At 40.8% G+C, this 25,073-nt stretch overlaps 1 protein-coding gene across 1 annotated transcript; it reads right to left on the bottom strand.

Annotated features, from left to right (window-relative positions):
- Window positions 1–6,854: 6,854 nt before the first annotated feature.
- TXNRD3 (thioredoxin reductase 3) lies at window positions 6,855–24,249 on the bottom strand. The gene is made up of 16 exons (XM_058844800.1): window positions 24,061–24,249; window positions 18,558–18,618; window positions 16,867–16,976; window positions 16,583–16,696; window positions 14,719–14,791; window positions 13,758–13,877; window positions 13,228–13,370; window positions 11,728–11,843; window positions 11,399–11,624; window positions 11,050–11,142; window positions 10,531–10,607; window positions 9,830–9,986; window positions 9,523–9,630; window positions 8,548–8,643; window positions 8,206–8,340; window positions 6,855–8,075 (listed from the first exon to the last, which is right to left on the bottom strand). The coding sequence occupies exons 1-16, from the start codon at window positions 24,187–24,189 to the stop codon at window positions 8,013–8,015; spliced, it is 1,821 nt and encodes a 606-aa protein (XP_058700783.1). The 5' UTR covers window positions 24,190–24,249; the 3' UTR covers window positions 6,855–8,012.
- Between the last annotated feature and the right edge of the window lie 824 nt (window positions 24,250–25,073).

Genomic DNA, 25,073 nt, shown 5'->3' with positions numbered 1-25,073 from the left:
AAGCACAAGAGTTGGGGGAAAGGCTCAAATTCAGTAAAATCCTTCATGAAGGGCAGCAGACCCTGCTGGCAGCACAACACCCAGCACTGAGGGGTCAGAGTCTAATAAAATCCCACCTGAAAATTAAAAGCAGAAGAAATGTCTGGATGATGTTTATCTTGTGAGCTGAGGGCACAGTAGAGACTGTCCCAAGCCAGACTGTAGGAGTTGTACAGGAAATCTTACCTTGGCATTTTTAACCTGTAGTGGGCAGGGAGTATATGGCACCTCAAAAATGTGCCTTAAATGCTGACATGCACAAGTTTTTATATAAATATTCATCTTTCAGGGATGACTCCTGTCACTTGAAATTCAATCAAATGTCTCATCAATCACCAATACTTACAAAACCTCTGCTTTTGTCCACTGATATAATCTCATTTCTCCATCCACGAATTCAAAGATTAAAACAAAAATTAAATATGTGAGTAGACAACGAGATTTATGACATATGACATCTGTGACATGTGCAAACAGCCCTTTTTACTCCAGCATCCTGCTGTTTTTAATAAAAAACTATCAGATTAATACTCAGGAAGATAAAAAATAATTTCATCCAATTTCTTTCCTGAGAATACTACTAGAAAAGAGGAAAAAGGAAAAAATAATTTTTGTAATGACAAAATAAAATAAATTAGCTGAAGTTGACTCTTAGCCAGATGGCTTTTTAAAGCTGTAAAGAAACTTTTAAAGTGCCCAAGACCCTTTTTCCTGATAAACTTCACTACAAAATTATATATTCTTGACATTTTTCCCGTGTTTAGCATTGCCTAAATTACTAGCAAATGCAGAGTCAGGGCCAGCCTAAGAACAAGTTTGTCATAAACAATCCCCTTACAACTTTAAGGGCACAAGTTTAAGGGAGAGACTCTTGGGGATGACAGGCAATTAAAGCACTGACACCTCTTTTAGGAGCAGTTGAGAAGATAATTGAAAAACACAAACATATCAGAGTTAGAGTTCAGCTTGCTGAGCAGGCACTGCCTGGGCTTTGTGACCCGCTGCTGTCCCAGAAAATGAACCCTGGATGTCCTTTGGAAACAGCACTTCTGCCAGCTGGCTACTTGAGCTCACCTAAGAGAACAACCCCCTAAAAAACAAAGCAGCAACTGAGGCTGAAAAAGGGGCTGTACAATATTGTATCTTTGCTCTAGCTACTGGCATCCTAATCTTAATGTAACACAAACCAAAATAAAGAGTGTTAGACTACCACTTAGTTTCCTTCACAGTAGGTAAGTACTCCTCAAATGAAAGGCTCAAACCTTTCATGTTGTAATAATTAATACATTTAACGTACCATTATTCTAGTAAAGGAAACCACAAACTAAAAAGACTAGAAAAATTTAGTGTAAGAATTACCCTGAAATTTTTATATTTCACTTTGAAAATCTTTAAGTTTATAAATGCATACTACTATTTTTAAGACTAGCTGGAAAAATTATTTTGATCTTCCAGGTGTTAACCATCTTCTTACAGCACAGGAGCAATGAAAAAGCAGCAAGGTGAGCTCTCTGTGGTGGAGCCCACCAAGTGACCTCTGCCAGAGGAAGCAGTGATGTCTCCTGTACAACATGGAAAAAGGCCTCAGAGCTGGCCAAAGTCAGAGCTGAACATGTCCCATCTCTACTGCAAACTGCATTCCCCCTTCCTGACACAAATCAAAAGATTTGGGGGGGGAGAGCTACATGTACATCCCTTTTTATGATTCCCCCTCCTTGTTTCTGTTTCTTTGAGCTATTAAATCTAAAAAAACCATAACAACCCCCCCAAAAAAAAACCCCCCTCAAGTCCCCAAGTGAAAAAGTGTAGCAGATATTTATTAAGGGATCCAAAACTGTGAGTAGCTAATCTCATTTGTTTATGTTAAGTTTGGAGATGATAAAATGTTTGTTTGTTTTAATCTTGTATTTTTTTATATATATAAAGCACTAAAAAACAAAATATTAGTGATGACATGTGCTGAAACCAATCTTTTCTTTTTCCTTCAGAACAGAAGAAAATAACCATGTAAGGAAAGTATGCTTAAACTCTACTCAGGAACTCATCTTTAGAACTTCCTGAATTTTGAAATGTATTACTTTCTCAATGTCTGAAATACATCTGTCTTTCCTACCATGCTGGAAGAAAGGAACTCAAGGATCAACAATGTTCTGCAATATTTAGGAGCAATCTATGCTTGCTATCATATGCCACTAGGATGAATTGCAGAGATAGTTTAATCCTTGATTGCAAGTACAGACTCTTGGAATACTGGAGCAATGCACAGATGGTGTGATACTAAACACAACAGCTCTGCCCTATTCCTGGTATTTTGTGAACAGCAGAAGGACCACAGGAGAAGTGCCAAACCATAAATTCCCATCCCAAAAGCACTAACTACTTATTTGTGCTTGATATTATAAAAGGGGTTGAAGGCATTAATGTAAACCTGTGTCTGTGGGAAAGACACATGGGGAAGTTTGTGGACTGTTTTGTCCAGGAAGGACCCCAAACTGGAGGGGGCACAGTGTGGGGAAGGAGCAGGGGAGATGAAGCATTATGACCTGACCACAACCCTCCATCCCTCATCTCCCTGTGCTCCTGGGCAGGAGGTGGAAGAGTTGGGAGTGAAACAGAGCCAGGCAAGAAGGCTGGTTTAGTTTTTATTTCTCACTGTCTTACTCCTATATTGATTTGCTTTGTTAATTTATTTTTTCCCAAGTTGAGTCTGTTTTTCCCATGAGAGTAACTGGTGAGTGGTCTCTGTCCTTATCTCCACCCAAAACCTTTCTCTTTGTGTTTCTTTTCCCTGTTCAGAGAAGGCAGAATGAGAGAGCAGCTTGGTGTGTGATGCCACCCAAGGTTAACCCACCTCACCTTGCTTAAAGAATTTGCATAGGGAAGTCCAGGAATTCAGCTTCTCAGGGCCCCCACCAAGACCTGACACAACTGCAGGCCCTCAGCCAGAAACAGTTCCGTGTCAAATAGATCCTGTTGGTGATATTGCCCTTAACACATCTCACTTCAGAACTCCAAAGCACTGTGCAAACACCAACTAATCCTCTCACTCATGCAATGTAAGCTTATCCTCAGAGACATTAAGTAACCAACCCAGCCACACCACAGGTGCAAGACAAAGCAAAGCTTCACCCTCTGCTGTCACAGCCCACATTAGCAAACCTGAGTACAAGGCACAAACACACTTAAAAAGTCTGCATCTCCTGCTGATTGAGGTCAGGATCAGCGAGATGAACTTCAGCCCCTGTAGAGTGCAAGATAAATTAAATGTGAACATCTCAACAGCAGAACCTTGGGCTTTATAATTTAGAAACTCAGCTCCTTTAATAAGAGGGAGAGACAAACCAGAGCCTGAAGGGAAGGGGCTGTTTAATGATGCTTCATCCAACGTGGGAAGCAGCTGGCCTGGTTCCCAAGCTTTTTTCCTCCACCTCCCTGGCCCAGCAGAGACCTTGAATGTTATGGAGATGCCAATCTGGCAATCAAGGAGCACTTTTCATCACCTTGGAGAGGAATAATCCTATTCAAGCTTGCCCCTCAGCTGGGAGGAGGGCAGGGATTGGCAAAGGTCAACAAAATTAACATTCAAGAGCAATAGAAATGCAATTGGGGTGTAATTGAAAGCCTGGAAAGAGACAGAGGAAGGGGAAGAGAATTAAAGCAGGGGTGTTTGCTCCAGGGAAGTGTGGAGCCTCCTTCTGTGGTCAAAGAGAGTAGGAGATCTCATATCCCATAGGGGAGGCAATCTTGTCAAGGAGGACATATGAATAGAGGAACAGAATTAATCAAGCTCTGGGAAGTTCTCCCTGCAAAGGAATGGAACTGTGCACAGTGAAGTCTGTTTCCCAGTCTGTTCACTGGACTCTACTTACACCCAGGAAAGGTGGAACATGCACACATCACCTGGCAGCAAACCTGGCTGATACAGTCCCAGCAAAGCACTTTTACCACAGGCTGGTATAGGCTCTACCACAATTTTTCATCCTGCTTGAGGTGAAGGAGGAAAAGATGAGTGAAAAATCTCAATGAATCCTTCCCCTTCCATCAATTTTTTCCTCTTTGGCCCAAACCTGTGCCAGTGTGGGCCCCTCCCCACAATGCACAATTCCAGTCCCATGACTTCCATTCCATCACAGCTGCCATGGCCCAGACCCCATCGCTGCTGGAACTGCCCTCGCCCACACACCACGCAAGCCCCAAGTCAGAGCACGTCCAAGGCAAGGTTACATAAGGGAGTCAGTGCCAGGTTTCCAAGAGCCACGTTTTTACAAGACAAAGCAGTGGTGAGCCCTGCCAGCATCTGCCCACAGCCATCAGCCTCTGTGAAAAGCAGAGATCACTGCAAGTACTGCTGAGAGGAGTTTCTTGTCCAGGCTCTCAGGTTGACTGTGTCCTCAGCCCACCCAGCTGCACCTGCAGTGGCAGACATGGAGCAGCAGCACAAACAGGGACTAATCCATCCCAGCAGGGTGTAGTGGGAGACAAACCAAATTCCTTACACACCACAGTACACACAGAACCCCCCCACTCGTGTATTTCAGAAAACAGAAGGGTGCAGTATTAATTTTTAACCAAGCTAACTAGAGAAGTAACACTTCTGTCCTCTCAGTGGTCAAAACCGCAAAGCTGCTAAATGGTTGCAAACTCTACAAATAAATCTTCCAAAAAATCTTTTTAAGACAACTTTTTCTATGTAGAAACTAGAAGTCTTTAGATTTTCACCACGATAACGTTTGAACTGTACACATTGTAAGAATGACAAATTATTTCAAGGAAAGCTAGTAAAAAATACTACAGGCCAAAAAGCCTCCAAACTTGGCTATCTCTACTTGAACCTCTAGATAAGAGGTTTCTTTCTTTTCAATTCATATCCATCTGCTGCAATTTTACAGCTGATTTTGGTAATTTGAATATTTATCCCCTTGCAGAGCAAGAACCACAAAGCACATGACATTCATTAGGACCCTCTACTATTTTTAGTTAAAATGCTTGATCCTTCCTTCCTCTGTTGTTCCCAATTCTTCTAAGGCACACCCAGGAATTTATCCCTTGCCAATATTCAGGGAAAACTTGACAAGCACAGGATTTAAACATATACTTTTAACTTCAGTTTAGAGCTAAGAAACCAATCTTATTTTTCAATTTTCTGCCACTATGAGATGTGCTGAAAAAGGGTAAACACTTCAAGTCTTTGTCAAAAGCAGCTCCAAGGGGAATTGTGAGAATCAGAAGCTTTAAACAGTTCAGTTACCCAAGAAAAGTCTTTTGTGTCTAATTTTGGCATTTCATGGCTTATTACAGAATATTCAGCTCTTTTTTCTCTTACTTGCCCCCACAGTTCTTGCCCAGGCCAACTTTAGCTGCTTGTGTTACTCAAGACAAATCACAGTGCTCAAGATTTAATTAAAACTTATGATACGTGGAAAACCATCTACTAATTTGATGATTGTCTTCCATGTTTACAGTAACTATAATCATAACCACTTCTGGACCTGAAATGGATAAATTTCACTAATAAATTTAAAAAAACCACCATATAGCTTCGCTGTTCATCCACTGTGTCAAGAGCTCCAATTGAGATACAGAGTGCCATAATTACCAGTGATCTAGACAAGCAGCTAAGCACAGACTCAGTCACAAATGAGCATTTTCAACTACAGCTTATAAAAGGTTCCTGGTATTAAGAGCATGAATAAATACCAGAGCGTTTTAAGAATGCAGAACAGCTCTTCAGAATTTTTGGAACAATTACAACAACAGAAATGTAAACAATTTGCCATTAATGCCACTGCTGGAGTGTCCTTACTTCCCAAATTCAGGGTATTTATTTTGTTGTTATAGGTTCCACTTTTAAGATATTTTCTTCTCTACCACCTACTGTCCAGCTTAAAATTTTGGCTTTAATCTATGTCTTGTTGTCACAGGACATTTTATTTTACATGTGAGCCTACTGAAACACAAGTGACATGTTCACTTCCTCCAGCTATGAGCTACTTGCTGTGTATTTTAACTGGAGAGTTGAAATCTTAAAAGAATAACTGTATAAAAGTTCTCAGTGCCACCAGCTCCATGTATTCACCTTGAGCTGACAGCCAGGGCAAGCATGACACAAGGAACATCTGCAATTAGGACACTGTTACAGATACGCAGGTAGTAATTATTGATCAATTAACATGAACCTGCAAATCAAATCTCAATTTGTGCTTACTAATAGCAAATTCAGGAATCAGCACTCATTGACTTGGCTTCCTTCTTCACTTCCTCTCCAACAGGGCTACACTGGGTAAACTTTGCTATTCCCAGTTTGTCATCGTTTCTACAGGACCAGCAGAAGTAACTCCCCAGAGCTCTGCAGCAAAGCAGCACCTGCAGCTCAGCAAGCATCTCCCCTGTCAACTGAAGATACCTTCGTATCTTGCACTGCTACTGAGCAAAACCCCAGAGTCTCCAAGAGTTACTAAACTTGAACACCAGCAGGATTTGCTGCTAACACTCTAACTAGATTCTACCAAGCATCTTTGAGCTGTGCTGCAGTTAATCAATACTTTAAGGTATTCAGAATCTTCTGGAATATACAGAAATGGTATAAAACTGTTCCTTCATGTTTAAACTCACCTAAGGTCAATTCTGTATACCCAAATAGAAGCACACTTGATATGTTGAGCAAGTCCCCAGGGTGGCAAAACAACTTGTTTCTCCATTTATAAGATTACAATATGCACAAATCGATAGAGGTTTTAGTACTGGTCAGGATACACAACATAACTGAAGCCAAATAAAATCTTAGGCAACATAAACCCGAGGTCAGACACCACAAAGTGTTATATGCATTGTTTATTGAACTTCAAATTCCACAGTAGTTCACAGATTAAATAGTTAAAAACTGCTTACTATCATACAATGTTCAGAACAGTCTTTCAAAACAGCTCTTTGGACAAAACTAAGAGCCAGATTCAAGCACAATTCCCCCAGGACAGAATGCTAGGGGTGGAAGAGAGCTTCAAAGTATTGACCGTACACAACACAACACAAAGCACAGGAGGTCACTGCCCTTGGCTGCCACATGATTCAGAGCAGCTCTGCACAACACCTGCCTCCATGGGCAGGCACCTACTGTGTTGGTGGGACAGAGGGCCTCTCCAGGACTTCAGCACTCCACATAACAGCACAGACATAATTCTGGGTTCTGTGAGGTTTTGAATTACAGAGCTGAAACCAGATTTAAGCAAATTGACATAGTCTTGCGCTTGCTCTTTAGCCTTGACATACAAGATGCCTACAACTCAAATTTTTATTTTAAAGACATGATGTCACCTGAGGTCAAAAAATTGTGAATGTGAACAACAGAGGTGTCTTAGGTTACTTACTCTGAAATTTTAGACTGGTTGGGATGGGAGACTAGTGCTTGAACTGCACTGCTCAACACTGCATCCTATTTACGCCATCTTACCTCAACTGAACATACAATTAAGTATAACAAAATGCATGAAAAAGATAAATCAGTCAACCGTAAACTGTTGGCAAGAATCACTCAATTATATATTTCTCTTCTATTTCAAGCATTTGTACAAGACACTGGAACTAGAAGCATTAGCTTTAATTTGTGCAATTTAAGAATTTCCTTCAGGAGGAGTTCAGTCATCTGACTAGGCAAGAACCTCCCAGCCTTGCCTGGCAGCCATCAGTCATAGCTCACCTGGTGAGAAGGTTCTGAGCTACAACGTCAAAAAAGCACCGCAGTGCTAATGCCAAGCAAAGTCAGGATTTACAGTCTGAGATTTACCTGCTGCATTACTGCTCCCATGTGCAACACAACTCACGCTGAGGAAGCCTCTCAAAGGCACCACTGCCAGCTGCAGCACATACAGTGGTACTGATGCAAACGTTTACTTTGCTGCAAAACAGTTGGATGTATTAGAGCTTCCACAGGACCAAGAGTGAGCAACATGGAAACATGTAAAGCAGCAGGTTTAACCTCAGCAGCCCTTCTGAGTGATGTCCTGTCCAGAAGATTTGGTAATATCCATTGTAGTGAATACCTGTAAGAGACCAAAGGAAGAGCTTATTTACTATTGCCTCCATCATCATCCACATGGCTATGATCTAATCTTGGTAAAACTGTCTTCAAGAGCAGGTTCTAAATCAGGCTGTGCCTTCCCCTTTTCTTACCTCTGCACAAGTGGGATGGATACCAATTGTTTCATCAAGTAATTCTTTGGTGAGACCACATTTGATTGCAGCAGCAAAACCTTGGGTAACTTCACCAGCATTGGGTCCAAGAACATGCAGTCCTATCACACGATTCTTTACAACAGGTGAGAGAAAAACACGAGTCGGTACCAGGCAAAGTCTGACTAAAGCTCTAGTGTCTAAACTCCCACTCCATTAAAACCATTATGCAAGCAGGTCAATAGCACAGACTTTAAGAAAAAATTAACTACTTAAAGTAACTCTGCAGTTCTCTCCATTTCAAGAAAACCCTCAGCATATTCACTCCAGCTTGCTACTTACATTGTCCTGTTTATTGCAGATAATCTTTGCATAACAGGTATTGTTATCTCTGCCTGCCACTGTCCATTCAAGTGGCCAGAATAAAGTGTGATAAACCTGGGAGGTAAACAAGAAAAAGAGCATTAGAATTGAATTGACTCAGGCTCAATTCTACTTTTTAATGTCTTTATAAATAGGTGGTTTCACATTTAACCCACTATACTCTTGTTCATAACAAACTAGACAAGACTATTTTTTTTTCCACTTAACCCACAGAGCCCATCCTCCAAAACTCACCAGATGAATACTTGACTCAAACCATGTAGCTCTGACTTAAATACTCAATGAAAACAGCAACAGCAATATACAGCAGTTGCAAATCAAACTTTCAGAAAGAAGTGCAAAATTAACATCCAGTTACTATAAGTTTAAACATATTATGCAAAACAGTTAACAGCAGAAGCTCAATAATGTCAAGTGATTTTGAAAGACGTAAGGAATTAAACACAAGGCATGCAAGCAGTTTCAACATAACTCCTCAGAGATGTGCAGAAGCCAGAAATTACCATAAAATGGGGAAGTTATCCTCAATACTCCTATAGACATATGTTAAGGTCAGCAAAACATAAATTTACAATTCAAGTACAGTGAACCAGCAGCAAATAGTTCATCCCAGGAGTTTGGTACTTTGGCAACAGAAACCTTTAATTCATGACAACAGAAAACACTCCTACAGTTCTGCAGCTCAAGTCTGGCCTACTGAAGTCAAAAGCTTCTCAGCCACCTGCAAATACTTATGCACAATTCTAATGGCATTAAGTCCAGTCCTGGGTTTCTATGAGTCCAGTACTTTGCTGGCCAGACGAAAGCACAGCCACAATAGTTCTACCCATCCAAACTTCTAATCTTGTTAATACTATGCCTTGAGACTAAAGCAGCAAGGCCCAAGGAAAATACCCTTAAGCTACAAGTTAACTGACCCTTGGGAATTCCTACCTCCAAGTTTTGCTTCCCATATTCGTCCATGGCTTTTTCTTCAGGATACCCACAGCTGCCATACTCTAAAGGGGTAAACACTGTTGTTGGTACATTGATATAGTCACACTAAAAATGAAAATGAAAAATTGTATTTAGACTATGCAAGTTCTATACAGCACATAACAGAAAAAGCTACATAAGAACTTTTCTTCTATTTTACAAAACATTTGCAGAGCCAACAGACAAGTGGATAAGTTAATTCATGTTACTGCCAGTTTTGGGCAAAAAACAGAAATAAGTTTAAGTTGTATGCTTATAGCTTTACCTTTCTGGAACTACCCCCATACAGCCTTTGGGCCAGCAGTCTCCCTGCCTGAATGGCAACTGGAGTAAGTTCAAGCTTTCCATCCAAGATATCCCCAATGGCATAAACATAAGGCACATTGGTTTGCTCTTCATCATTTACAGGGACTTTCCCATTCCTTTAAAACAAACAGAAGACCACAGAATTCAGCATCGCTTTCCTCAGATCTTTGCAAAAAATGGGAGAAACTCTACTCTAACCGCTGAGCTCATTTCATTAAATATGCCTTTTTTATTTCAGCTGCAACTTTTTTACTTTAGAGCATCAATCACCTCCAACTCTGACACAGCTGAAGAAGTCTGTATTCAGTGGGCCAGTTTTGACATGAACAACACTGCCTGCCTGATGACAGTCAAGCTACTCAGATATCTGTGGACTCACAATCTTTCACATGATAATTATACAGCTCTATGCTTCCAGCAAAATGATCAACTAGTATGTATTCACTCAGAATAGCTGTTTTACAAAGTACATACTAAAGAAATTAAGTTAATGGACAATGTACTCAAATCCAGGACAAAAAAGGTTTCAAAGGTTCACATAATTGCCATATATAAGAAGGGGAATTAAAAAAACATCAGCATCATGAGATATTTTTACAGAGGTAAAAAAAAATAAAGATCCTTGCATTCAGTGGTTTTAGGGAGTTCAGCAATACTCACTTCTCATTGATTTTGACACCGATTGTCTGTAAACCAATATTCCTGGTACATGCATCACGACCAATGGCTATCAAAACCTAAAAAAAACCCAAAATTAAATGCAATAACTTTATGTAAGAAAAGTAGGACATAAGATTTCCCTTGGTCTTTTAGTGAAAAAACTGAAGTATATTAATAAAATTACTTCCAAATTATTTTTTCCAAAATTTGAAGGAGCCACCAAAAACCCTCTTCCATGTTCAACTTGTTTTAGAGATGCAACAAGCAGAAAAGCCAAACAAAACCAGAAGCAACAAGAATATTTATATGAACTAAATTCCAGGCACATAAAGTTTCACCCATTTTGCTGACAGGGTTCAAACTAAAGACAAATACTGAATTTTCACTTTTATTTTTTTTCTGCCAGTAATTTACATGAACAACTTTTTAAGGCATTCCCTTCAAGTTGTTCAAGAAAAAGTATTTCAGTACTTTTCATGTGCATCTGTAAACATTTATTTCAAATCCAGAAATGCTTACAGTGTTATATTCTTCTGCAAAGATTTCTGATCCCTCAGTAGACTTTGCTGTCACTTTCAGTCTTCCTGGCATTCCTTGCTCCAGCTGCTCAACCTGTAAAAATTTTTGTAAGTTTAGTATGACCTGAAGCAGCAGAGCTCACTTCCACTGTCATTCAAGCCTTGACCTACTAATCTATCATTCATCAGTAAAGAGAAGCTCAGTATCATAAAACATTTATTTCTGCACAGAGCCAAAGCCTTCCCAGACAACATCTCCATCTTACATGTGCTGTTTAAAGTACAGTGTTAAGAGAAGCTAGTTAGTTCTCTTAAAGTGTTAAGAGAAGAAAACTGAAGGAAGCACTTGCCTGAACTGGTACAAATTTCCTGATAAACTTCACGCCGTGTGTTTCCATGTAGGCACCGACTTTTTCTGCCATTTCCTGGTCAAAACCCCGCAGAAGGATGGAACGCACCATCACTGTGACATCCAGACCCAGGCCAGCCAGAAACCCTGCACACTCCAGAGCTACATAAGAAGCACCCACAACCAGAGTCTTGCCAGGGCAGTAAGGCAGGGAGAACAGGTCATCACTGAAAAGAGAAATCGTCTCAGTTACTAGGTTCTTCCAACACAAGCTTGTCTTGGCAAACACTAGAGCAGACAAGTTCAGTCTTTTGCGCCTTTTCATCTCACCTTGTAATGCAGAATTCTTTATCTCCAGGGATACCCAGGTATCTTGGCCTTTCTCCTGTTGCCAGGACAAAAGTCTCTGCTGTGTGATAGGTTACTTGTCCTTTTCTGTTAGTTGCCTGTTGATGAAGACACAGTTAAGACAGACATTTTCATATGTTTTAAGACAAAAATTATGTAATCCTTTCCTTAATTATTGCAGACATGTTTAAAAACTGAGAATAAGCAGTTTGAAACAAGAACTACTGCATTTAGAGATGCCATGCAGGTCACTGAAGAACAACAAGTTTAAATAACAGACTATCAGGCTTTCCTTCCATTAGAGCACTTAAAATCACTTAGTCTTTGAATCCTGTCCTTTTAAACTACTAATTTGATTATTCATAACAGGTTGACTTCCGAGTAATAAAAAGCCACAACAAATTAAGACAACCCCCTAATCACCCCAATAAAAGGCCAACACAATCCAAGCAATGCCATAATATGCATTAATTCTTAGGCTAATGTAAAAATAAAAAAATAATAATAATAATAAAAAGGTAACTAGTCACATGATTTCAGTTCAGAGGGCCTAAGACCCATTGTGTGAATTCTAAGTAATTCAGTCTTGGTCTTTGGAATTTCATCTTGCCAATGCACTTCTCCCAAAATCTGACCTTCATTCTTGCTCTTTGTTAGTTTTCCATCACAGATGAAGGAAAATTTTCTCCCCATCGAGTGAACAGGTAATTCAGGTTGGAAGAGATCTCAGGAGGTCATCTAGTCCAGCCTCCTGCTGGGAAGTCTCTCTGTTCTACTTCATTTATTGATTAGGGACACTAAAGTGGCCTGGACACTTGAACAGATGGTACACTAGGTAAACTGAATTTACTATTATATTTCAGTGCCAGGCTCTGGGTTTAAAACACAAGTAGTTCAGACTTGATACTGAAAACAATTACACCCACTGAGTGCAACAGATGCCTTCAATATGCACTTCTAGGTTAACCTTGCTTCAGTATGATCACTTACAGCAAGATTGACAGAACAAGCTTTGTCTTGCAAAACCAACACTTTAATTTGTATGCTGATACAGCACAAGGTTCTAGCAGAGCTCTTATGCAAGCGCTTAATCTAAATTTAATTTCAACAGCTTTTATGCTTTACTGTGAGGGGTTTCCAAGTTGCAAAATCATACAGCTACAGCTTCCTTTCTTCCCCCCCCCTCACTCTGGCTGCTGAAATCAGTCATGAAGGTAGAAACTGAGACCACCTTCCTCTGTTCTTACAAGACACAGGTTTACATACATCCACATCACTCTTACATAACTAGGTTTGCAAACACTGTGGCAGGTACTAAAGTACAACAATTATTTTAATCAGTAACTTCACAAATGAGTTATTAACTTCAGTTGACCCAACTTGGCAATGCTAAGATGAAGCCATTTTGGTGCTGAATTTTATAAGGCAGCTCTAGAACATGAGTTTTCCCTCCCAATTAAGGATTTTAAATGCACAGTATACCTTAATTTTGTGTGGTTCCACAAACTCTCCATAAGAATTGAGGTATGTCACAGACTTCTCTCTCAGGGACACTCGATAGCCCCAGTTTAAAGAACCAATGTAGTTCTGAATTGCTTCTACCATGATTTCCCAGTTGTGTTTAACTGAAAAAAGATACTAATTTAATATTTAAGGAAATAAAAGTGCAACATGTCCCTTAAGAAAAACTTATTTGTTGTATATCATGCTAAGAAAAAATCATTATCAGTAATGAGGATACATATTAAGGTCTTGTTCTACCATGTTAATATTTATGTGACATGTTACTACCTGAACTAAGCCCATTCTAGAAGTTCTGTCATTTATTTCAGTTAATACAGGGAACAAAACACAATTAACTTCCAACCCCAAAATTTTCTATGACTCAAGAAGGAGGACACCTGATTCACCTAAGAAAAGTATTGACCTCTGCCTCTAATTTATTAAGTCCAAAGTACAAGAACAGTCTTGAGTTCAGCATCTCATCTGTACAGTCTTGTGCTCTTACCAACCTTGTTCTTCATACTGCCACCCATACTTCCTTGAATCCTGGAGTGCCTGACCCAGAAGTGCTGCTTGATGCATCAGCTTCTTAGGAATGCAACCTACATTTACACACGTGCCACCAAGTCCTAAGATGGAAAGAACCACGTTACTGCTTCTATGAACAGGATTTATGCTTTCCCTACCACATACTTTGTATGATCACTCATATCACTCAGGGAGGTTTGCTACAGTCACACCAGCAACATGAAATTTCTGTTGCAAGAGACATTTTAAAACACAATGAACACACTAAGCTTGTATTTCATTTGAGGTGTTACTAGACTCACTGACCCAAGACAGGTACAGCATGTCAAACATAGGCCCCGGTTATTTACTCCACAAAGCTTCAGATTTTAGTCAGGTTGTCAAGTAAGCAAGGCAAAAAGCCCAGAGTTTCTATAGTTTAGTATCATCTATTCTGTGGAATTTGAAATACTATCTACAAGAGCACATTCATTCCTTGACTCGACAGAAGTTTCACTTCAGTTCCTAACTCATTTTCAACTTCCAGTATCACTAATGAGGTGAGCCAGCAGCTGTCCTTAATTAGGGAAAGGTGAGACATACATAGTCACTGTTCTAAAGGAACCCTACCAGTTGTCCTCAAATAGAAGTGAATGAACTAAAAGGCAAAATATCTGCACAAACATAAGAATGTGAATATGCACACACACATACTGCTCAGACATGGTTTGAAAGTGATCAAAGCTAGAAAAACTTTTGACAAAGAACAGAGTTAACAATGCCCATAACAGAAATAACCATCTAGAAAAGCAGCAGGCATGCCAGGAAAATAGCGCATTATCTGTGTAACAGAATTACAGGAATTCGGCCTCAATTCCTAAGAACACAAATCCACAGTATATAACATTTCAGTATGTATCACTGGTACTCAAACATCATCAAATACAGGATAAAAAAGCTTACCCCATGAAGTTCCAAGAGGTGTTGGAACAACATAATCTAATACCATTACTTTTTTCCCCAAGGTAGCAGCTTCCTATAAAAGATGGAGAAGACCAGTCAGCATTACTGAACCAAGCAAGCCTGTCCACTCATTCATGTTCATGATACTTAGCACTAATATCATACAGCACACTATCATATCTACCTCCTTCCCTAGACAAAAAAAATTAAATTCCTCAAGAACAGACTTTTTTCCAAACTTTGAATGGCTCCTTGCATGTTCAATGCTGCATGCAGATCATCTTATGCTGTCAAAATCCATGATCTGAACAAGGTATGAGATGGGCTCAGCAGCCTATGATTCTCCTTGACCTCGTCTAAAGAAATATTTACAGTTAGCTCTCCTTTTCTTCCAGAATGACAGGACTGACTTGGCATGTTCATGGATGGAAAAGAAGGTGACAAACTGGAGACATTTTCAGGGGAGAACCACCATGATGTTCAGGAGCACATTCCCAAGAGAGAGTGAGAAGGCCAAGGGAATTTGACACATTCAGCCTGGAGAATAACTGAATTTGGAGGGGACCCAAGAGCAACTTTCCAGTACCTATGAGAAGTACATTAAGATGACTCTGCCAGGCTCTTCACAGTGGCCAAGTAGCAAAGGGACAAAAGACAGTGGCTGCAAGTTGAAACAAGAGACTTACACTGGATATAAGGACCTTTCAGACCATGAGGACAATCAAACAAGTTTCCCAGAAAGGCAGTGCCACCTCTACCCCTGGCTTATTTCAAGAGCCAAATGAATGAGCTCCTGCATAATCCTGTGTGTCCTCACAGTTGACCTTACTTGGAACAAAGAGCTTACATTAGATATTCTTCTAATGTCCATTCCAACCTGAATAAGCCTATTCCTCTATCCAAGGAATTACCAGGTATGCATCGTATGATTTTTCAAGCTCATCAATCAAATCTTTAGTGCCTCAGATCTGCTTAAGAGCTGCACATCTACTGCAATCCTGGCTCAAACAAGCTTTAGCTCAATGTCTTGTATTTTGTGAATAGCTCTCTGGACAATTTAGCAATTAGCACCAAGTTTACAACTGATGCCCCAGAAGGAACTATGAGGAAAGATCCGAACATTCTGAAAATACACAATTGGCCAATTGAAGAATTCCACTGTCAGCTTCTACTGCCTGCTTTGTATCTCCTAATGAAGACTGCATGCTAGGCTGTATTGTTCAGCAATTATCAAGAACAACCTCACCCTGCCCAAAACAAACTGACAGTTTAGGATACCTGGCTGAGAAATGGGGGGGTGTGTCCAAATCCCTTGGGTAGCAGAAAAAACTGAATCTGGATCTTAGGTCCTGAGGCACTCTGAACAACAGCCAGTTGTGTAAGGGCTATGCAATCTCAGTTACCCTTTCTGAGAAAGCACCTAAAAAGGGAACTAAAGAATGAAGCAGCTCCTTGAAGGGAACTGCTGGAAGCACTTAATTTTAGTTAACTGGTGATACTGAATCCTAAACTGTCAAAATACTTCAAAAGCAGCCCTGAAGTTTTGTAGATAGTTTGGAAGTGCCTGTGTATTAGGCATGCAGAAGAGATAGCTAAAAAACATTTGGTTCCACCCTGAGCCAGAAAACTAAAACCTATTATTAGGATCAAGAGCTGAATACACATTGGCTAGAAACTGGTCCCATAAACCATTATCCCCTGAGTGAGCACATTACTAAAGCCCTATTGGTTTGTTAATTAACAAAGGGAACAATAATACTCATCAAAATATAGACTGTTTTATACCAATATAATTAATAGAGAGATTAACTTTTGAAGAAGTTTCACATACCACCTGTTCTTCAATGCCATTTTCACATCATACCTTAGAACATGCAAGTCCACCTGAGCCACCACCAATAATAATGAGATCATATTCATAGGGTTCTGTAATTTGGTTGTCCCCAAGGAGTTTCTGCAATGATCCATCCTGATAAGCCTGGGAGAGAAAAGAAAATAGATTAGCACACATGATTCTGAGCAAACAACTGATAACATTGCCTCCTCTGACCTACGTCACCCAGTCTACTGTGTCACACAGAATTTAACTATGATCACACAGAAAATTCACTCAGTCTTTGTCTACTTCCAGCTGATTTTTAAGGTTACCTGATATGTTGCATCACAGCCACCAATGTGAGTTCCATTCACAAATACATTAGGCACTGTCCTCTGGTTGGTCAGCTCTACCAATACTTGCTGAATACTGGCTCCATCATCTAAGAATAAAAGAAATGTGTACATTATAAACAGATTTCAGGAAGAGAGCTTTTAGAACAACCTGAAGTATTAAAGGTTTGGACAGTGATATACTGTAGGCCTCACAACACACCAATTTTATTATAAACATTCCGTTTGCAGGTTTCCTGGGCATAAACAAGTATTCAGAAACTATTTCTCAAAGGAGCAGGCTTAAACACAGAAATTAAACTGGTATTTCAAGCCACAATTCTACAGAATGGAATAATGTTGAGGTAGTAAGAGTTAAGTTCTTGTATTTTGAGGATTTTTATCTGTCTCTAACAGTGTCACATTTGGTACTACACAAACATTCTTTTCCAGCTATCACAGAAGATCACACAGACACCTTTTCTTTCATGAGCACTGTCTTATTTTGGAGTATGTTCTGTGCACAGGCACATAATTTTGCCCAGCAGCTTTGTATTATGAGATGATGGGTAAGGGTAAGTACAAACATGCTTTTCTACTTGCCCTAGAGCTACCTCCCTGCTTTTTCTACCCACCACACTGTCAGAAACTTTCTAGTTTTCAAGTTATCATTGCTTAACCTGATCTGTCATCTGAATCATCAGCACCTACACAAAGGCTCAATTTGGATCTCTCAGCAGTAAATGTGGGAATGAGAATTTACAGTAATCACTTTGACTAAAATCTTTTTATTCCAAGATTGCATCTATTTAGCATCAGTATTTGAAGTAACTGCAAAGGAAATATATTATTAATTAGAAGTAATTCCAAGAAAAAGAAGGCTGTGCATTGTACTTTACATATCTTGGGCTATAATCAATTCACAGTATGACAACTTGAATAAGAAGTAAAAGTAACTAAGAAGAATTGAATAAATAGCTACATTTCTCCCAAACATTGCTTAGGCAAACAAAAACTTCCAAAAGTCATTAGAACTTTAAAAAAAACATTGGAAACTTAAGTTTTGTAGAGAAAAAAAATTTATAATGGACACTCAACAGCTTTTGAAAGTGCATTTAAGAGCTTACTAAGAACCATTTAAGAAACGATTTGTTCCTAAAACTACACTAAAAGCTATATGCATTATGTCCATACACACATAAGGCACTGCATGTGTCCTAAAACCAAAGCAGCTTGGACTTTAAGGAAAAAAACAATTTGAAACTAGCAGCAGCCAAGTTACTGGAATTTACCCTTCCTTCCTGTGACTCAGCACTTTTCCCAAAGAAGGTCACTCATATACCAAGTCAAACATTAACAATTCACCTGAAGACACAAGAGAAACAGGAAGAGGGAAAAAAATCACACTTTTTCCTCAGAAGTCATAGCTTCTCGGAGAGAAAACAGATCTCACATTCTCTATCACCTATGATTTTTACAGAGTCAAAGCCTTCACTTATACTAAAAACACATCCTGTATAAAATCCGCATTGAAGCCTAATTGCCTTTATCTCTGCATATATTATGTGTATTTTACTTGTTCCACATATCCCCCAATTAGTTCAAGACAGCTTAAGGAATTATGCAGAGTCACTTGTTTTTAACCACATCAAGCAGCAGCACGTGATACACTTTTTTTTCCTCCTACTCACCAGTTGCATCCAGTTCCAGGGCATAGTACTCCACACCAATGGAGCGGAAGAGTTCCTTCACCTGCAACAGGAACAGACACCATGGCAGAGCAAGGCTTTCTCAGCTTCCTGCTGGACACACACTCTAAGGCTCAGCTACTCTGAGGAACAGGCTCCACACAGCTTTGGCAGTTTGGCACTTCTATGTTTTGCATGTTCCTCACTTAAAGCCAGACCATTTAACCTTCCAACACAAGTCCCATTGCCTTAAGAAAAAGCTTCTAGATACAATTTGCTTAGCTGCTGACTTCTCTACCTGTGAAATATCAAAAGCCATGGAAGTGATTGCCACATAAAAAAAACAATGAGAGAGAAAGGAGCAGCAAGATTTCTTTGTAATACCGAGAAGAAGAAAAAAAAGGAAGGAAAGAAGGGAGTAGAGGAAAATATGCAAAACAAAACGCTGCCAAGGAAGTAAAAAAAAAAAAGAAGACATTATAAAAAGCTGCAGAAGGAAGTAACACTTTCCAAATGTACTCAGTACTCAGCTAGGTGTTTTCTTAACCCCAGTTCTGGATGGACAAAGTGTACCATTACCTAATTCAAATCAGGCAGCCTTTTAGAAGCAAGATTTCTACAGTAACATTTTTTGTTAAAGTGGCATATGAAAATAGCTCTAGCAAGAATCACTGAATGCCTGTGGGATGGACACACTTGACAGCATGGAGCCTGAATATTTTTCAACCAGCTTTCTGATGAACCTCACATTTACTGACAGAGCTTCACTAAGAGTATGTTGAGTCACATTTAGCAAGTTTAAAGATATCTAACATATGAAGAATAAAATGTTTTTAATATTGCCATGATTCACATTGTTATTATGCTGAATATTGAGTATACCAGTGTTTTCTGGTAAAGTTTCAGCATTATGCACATGAACAAGAAGATTTTGTACTCCGTACAAACTACAAATTCAGTTTCTTACCACATCATATATCAACCGCAACATTCAAAAGAAAGCTTTGCCTCTGTAATTGATTATATTGGTTCTACACTTATGAAATAGTGGAAGTTCTAAGGGACCTTTTAAGGCCATCTGCATGAACTCCCTGCTCAAAGCAGAGCCAAATGTGAAGGCTGATGACATTGCTCAAGCACTATCCTCTCACTTGGAACACCCACAAGGACAGAGACACCAGAACTTCCCTGGACTGGCTCAACATTTGACCATCCTCACAGTAAAGAACTTCCATTTTATCCCATTGGAGCGTCTGTCATTGCAACTTATGTTTGTTGGTTCTTCTCCTTTCACCCTGCAACTCAAGTAACAGTCTGATTGTCTGCCCACTTGTTAGCTGAAGGCAGCAACTAAAACCCCTGGCCAGCCTATCAAGGTTTAAAGAAGCTGAGCTCCTCATTCACACATTCAGCACGTATGTGTCTGTATGATACTCCAGTCCTCTAACCATCTAGATGATCCTTGAAATTTTTTGTCCTAAGCTCACCGCTAACTTCAGGCTTGCCTCCTGGAATGATCATGGCTACAGGCAGAATGAAAGGAACCACTGCAGACCTCCTGCTCTGCATCTACAAATCCCAAGCTAAATGCCTTGCAAGATCTAAAAAGCAAAGCTTAAAGTGACTGCCACTAGGAAGTGCTAAGAATGCAGAGGCAAATCAGAAAATTAGTTGCTTGGCTTCTGGTTTAGTTTGCAGCAAAGCAGCAGAGTAACAGGCAAATGTTCATTAGCTTTTATTTTCTTTTTTTTTACAAAACTCTGCGAAAACATTGCAACAGCAGTTGGCAGGAGGGAGGACAGAACAGAACACTACTAAACCAAGAAAGATTACACTCAAGAAATGACAGATTAAAGGCATTAGACCACCTTTACTGAATGAAGATACTCAGCAGAGAGAAAAAAATCAGACAAATATCAGCATTCTAATTACAGGTAGCTATTGCACTTCACACTTATGAACAAATCATACTTGTATATGCTAGTGAAACTGAAAGAAAGATAATAACAAGCACATGAGCAGTTACAAAATCTTCAGCGCAGGCAAGAGATAATAGATGACTTCGGTTTGGAGAAGGAAATGATTAGGAGAAGCAGAAAGATAACACACTAATCATGAGTAATATCTAGATAAGCTGAACAGGAAATGATTTCTCAGAAATACTCACTGGAGCACTCAGTAGTAACAGCATTTACCAGAAAACAATTTTGTAATGAAAAGGAAGTAATACTCCCTAGGGAACACAACCAGAAAGCTTACTGCTATTTGGCACTGTAAAAGTCAAAATTAAAATGAGATCAAAGGAGTTATTAGACCAACTAATGAAAAAGAAGATCCACTGAAAACTTTGAACTCAATAAAACTAATACAGATTCAGGTCAAGAAATTGCTGTGTCACACATACATACCACTGGAAACCAGTGGTGCACTGGGAGGTTTTCTTCCTTATTAACCAAAGCCAAAACTATAATTTCTCCAAATGTCTGGGATGGGATGGGATATGAGGCTGCAGGGTAACTGATACAAGCATTTGCTTCCCTTCTCACCAACGCAATGGCCTCAGCTACCTACTAAACCCTTTCAGTGTTCACAAAAAGTAATGGACTGGAAACACTTCCAAATACTATTAAACAATAGGTAATTCCTTTGAAAACAAGAAAGTGGTCTAACTTTAGGAAGTTCTTCACAGAGATGCTTTCTGTCACTAGAGTAGCTAAGCAGGTTTGAAATAAGCTTCATATCATAAAATAATAATGATATGTCCTAGGTCTGCTTTTTCAAGTATCAGCTAACACTCCATAATAGCTACAGCTGAATTGGCCAAAACCCCCTGAGGATAGAGAATGTAATCTGTAATAGCATAAAATATAACTAAAATAACCAGTAACTTCTATGCAATCAGAGCTGCTGCTCTTAAAATTTCAACACATTACAGTGCCCAGTCTTGCCATTTTTCATGCTAAAAAAAATGGGTTTTTTATGCATTTCTATCTTACTTATTACATTTTCTGGATGCTAAAAAATTGAAGAAACAGCCAAGTTAAGTTATGACAAAGAAGTAATTCTAAAAACCACCCCCGCTCCACCACTGCCCTGTCAAAGCAGTTGAACAACAAATTGCATTTGCAGAAGAGCAACAGCACAATTGCCAAGTCATGCTATTAGCTAACCTGAATACAATCACCTACTTAATTCACCTGGGGAATTTATTTGCAGTTCTGTTTCTGAAGAAAAGTACAATTTCAATTTTCTTCTAGGATGGCTACCTCCACGTGAAATAGTGAATTCTTTCAACCCCCAAATTATGTCCTTTCAGAGCATGAGAACTAAACATCTTTAGTTTTTCAAATAATCCTACCAAAAGCACTTTGCTAACAACCATCCACAGTAAAAGACAATACAATGCACACTATTCAAATCTAAGAACTCAGAACTATGTGATTACAGTCGAAGTACCCAAGCTGTAACTACACTTTCAAATTACATCCACTTCATTAATTCTATAGACTTGATCAGCTAAGAAGAATCCTGCATTACCCATTGTTTTCCCATTCCTTTCACTAATTTCTAAGTGTTTGGTAAGAGAGATTGTTAATACCCTTAGTGTTACAGATACTCTTCTGTTTTATCACTTGATGTGTCATGTGAGGCTTCCTTCTTCCACAAACTTTCTTCCTCTAATTCTCTGTCTGCAATCTATACCCCTTCTCCACATTTTCTTTGTTATATTACCTATCTGTTCTGTTCCAAGCAGGAAAATAAGCCAAGGAAATCTGCCTACCAGGGCAGTCAGCTCTTCTTCCCCCAGCCCTATTTATTTTGTGTTCCTTCACAAAAATTCATGCAGCGCTTTTCAGCTCCCCCTCCTAGAAAGGGCCGTCACAGAGGGCCCACCTACTCCCTATATTCATTCTTCCCCATTGCAAGACAATAAGGATAATATTCTTCATATCCGATTGCTTCCATGAAGCAAACAATCTGCCTGATGGAGAATCCATGAACAAACATGCAGGAAAGAACAATGTGGAATTTAATTACCAGACTAGTCTTTTCTCCCCTTCTTGTCTTAGTCTAGAGGCTCTATAACACCATGAACAGATGAAGGGAAAAGGCACAAAGGTAACAAATAAAGTTACCCATGTGATCTCAAATCCACTGAACTGAATGCCATGAGCATCAGCATTTACAATCACAAGCACTAAAAGCACACAGGGAAATAATGACAAGCAGAACTAAGTATTTCTCAATGGGCAACTCTGAAGTCCTCAAGAAATTAGTTCTCAGCAGAAGATAACACTTTTGTCAACTGGACTAGACTGGAGCAAGACTCCAGCTCCTCATTTACTGAAACTTTGAGTAAGTTGTTAAGAAAGATTTGAGCTATGTACTGTGTTCTACCATCTACCTAAAGGCTCTTACACAGAAGGCATTGGTTTGGTTGATCCTCCCAAACACAGAAGTTTCCTTTCTCAGAACCTCAATTAAGTTGCAAGTGAGATAGGATATATTCAGTTAAGTTTTCTGCAAGGGAGTAATATTATTCCTTCCCTCTCCAGAGTTCCCAGAACTAAACCTAACTTAGAAGTGGGAGTGAGGCTTCTGAGTATTTTCCTGGTTATCAGTTCTATTGAGGAACACCAAGACTTGATCCAATACTTCCCACTACGTTCTTCCACCACGGCCATATCAAATATGGTAGTGTGAGGTTTAAATAAAACTTCGTAACATTAACTTTTTGTAAATATCCAAGAAACCCAAGGCCTACAAACCCTCAGATCCTGTGTGGACTATGACCAATGTGCTGGAATCATAAAATTCTAATGAAGGCCATTTTTAAGTAAATTAAATTTTTAAATAAATTTGGCTTACTAGCTATAACCAGCCTGTGACATTGATGCACAATCAGGGCTAAAAAGTATTTTTCTCTAAACGTCACAATTAACCAAGAGTGCTTTTCTCTTCTTTTAAACACACACTGCAACCAGCATTGAGAACTTATGCACTCGCTATAGAGTCAACCTTCCTCAAATTTAGAAAAGGCAGAAAACTCATCCCTTCCGTGGAGAGCAGCTTTGTCCAAGCTGAACACCAATGTGGTACTCAAATTTCCAGCGAGAAAGGAACACAGCACCTGAGCTTCGAGCTGCTGTAGAGCCGAGGAACAGGTACACTGCGCACCCATCTCCCAGCGAGGCAAAGGGAAAGAACTACCACAAACGCCACACATCCTCGCCTGCTCTCAAGCCTGGTAAGCGGTTTCCCAGGGCTGGCACGTGGTGCTGGAGCGCGATGGATCCAGCGCCTCTTCTGCACGCTCCAAACCCCGCAGGTGCCGCCGCCGGCAGCAGCCGCCGCATCCCCCCACACCGCCCTCCCTCAGCCCCGCTTCCCTGCGCCCTGCCCGGGCCGAGCGGGAGCCCTCGGGGCACAGCTCTGCCCATGCGTCCCTCGAGGGCAGGGCCCGCGGGGGACCGCGCCGAGCGGGCTCTCACCGCCCCCGCCTCACCTTGTTGCAGTAAGGACAGTAGTTCTTGCTGAAGATCATGACGCGGTGGGAGGCGATGAGAGTCCGCACGCGGAGCTTCAGCCCGTCCCAGTCCGGGAGCCGGGTCTGTCCCGGTGGCGGCGGCGCCATGGCGAGACCGGCACCTTCCCCCCCCCGGCGGCCGCGCTGACCCTCGGCCGCGCCCGCCCCTTCCGCAGCGGGCAGTGTGACGAGCCGGGCCGACCTATTCTGAGGGAGCGGGGGGGGATTGCAAAATACCAGAGAGGGCTCTCCGCCTGAATGTCAGCCACAAGCTCTATGAATAGTTTCAAAATAATAAAAAACCGTCTATACCACAGGAGAAGATGTCTCTATTTGCCTAAAGACCATGTAGAGAAGTATAATGTTGCGCTGTTTAAGCCTCTCTCCCCTCTGCGAAGGGGCGTGAAGTGAGCCATCAGGAGGCCGGCGAGAGCGCGCATGAGCGGCGGGAGGGCGGTGGCGGGCGGGGCGCGGGGCTGTGGCGGGCGGTGCCGCCTCAGCGTCCGCCCGGCCGGAGCTGGGAGGGCGGATAGTGCTGGGCAAGGCAGCCGGACTTGGGGGTGCACTGGGGGTTGTGCTTTGCCCCCTCACGGACCACCCGGCCCCGAGCCGGCGGCGATTGTCCCGGCCTGGAGCGACTGGCCCATGTCCCGAGGCGGCCGGAGTTGACCTGCCTCGGTGCCCTCTAAGATGGGGCGAAAGTATGTGGGGAAAAGCTGCTTCCCACGTGTGCCTCCACCTCCCCCTCGGGTCTCCTGCGCAGGGAGGAGAACGGGTACAAGAGGAGCGTCTCCTATAATAAAATTGATCACTAGCCAAGAGAGCAAAATTTCATTTTTTCAAACAATCCGGGGTTGAAGGAAGGGCATGCTGAAGCATCTGGTAATGCTTATTACATACATCTCTGATCAGAGATGGACTGCTCTTTTCCCACGAAGCCCAGCAATTGCCAGGGCTGAAGGGTGGAAGGGGCCCTTGTCCTGGGCATGGCA

Source organism: Poecile atricapillus, chromosome 9 (genome assembly GCF_030490865.1).
Source record: "Poecile atricapillus isolate bPoeAtr1 chromosome 9, bPoeAtr1.hap1, whole genome shotgun sequence".
In the NCBI taxonomy this organism is placed as follows: Eukaryota; Metazoa; Chordata; class Aves; order Passeriformes; family Paridae; genus Poecile; species Poecile atricapillus.
The sequence above is the reverse complement of the archived record's forward strand: the minus strand, read 5'-3'. Positions and strand labels throughout refer to the sequence as shown.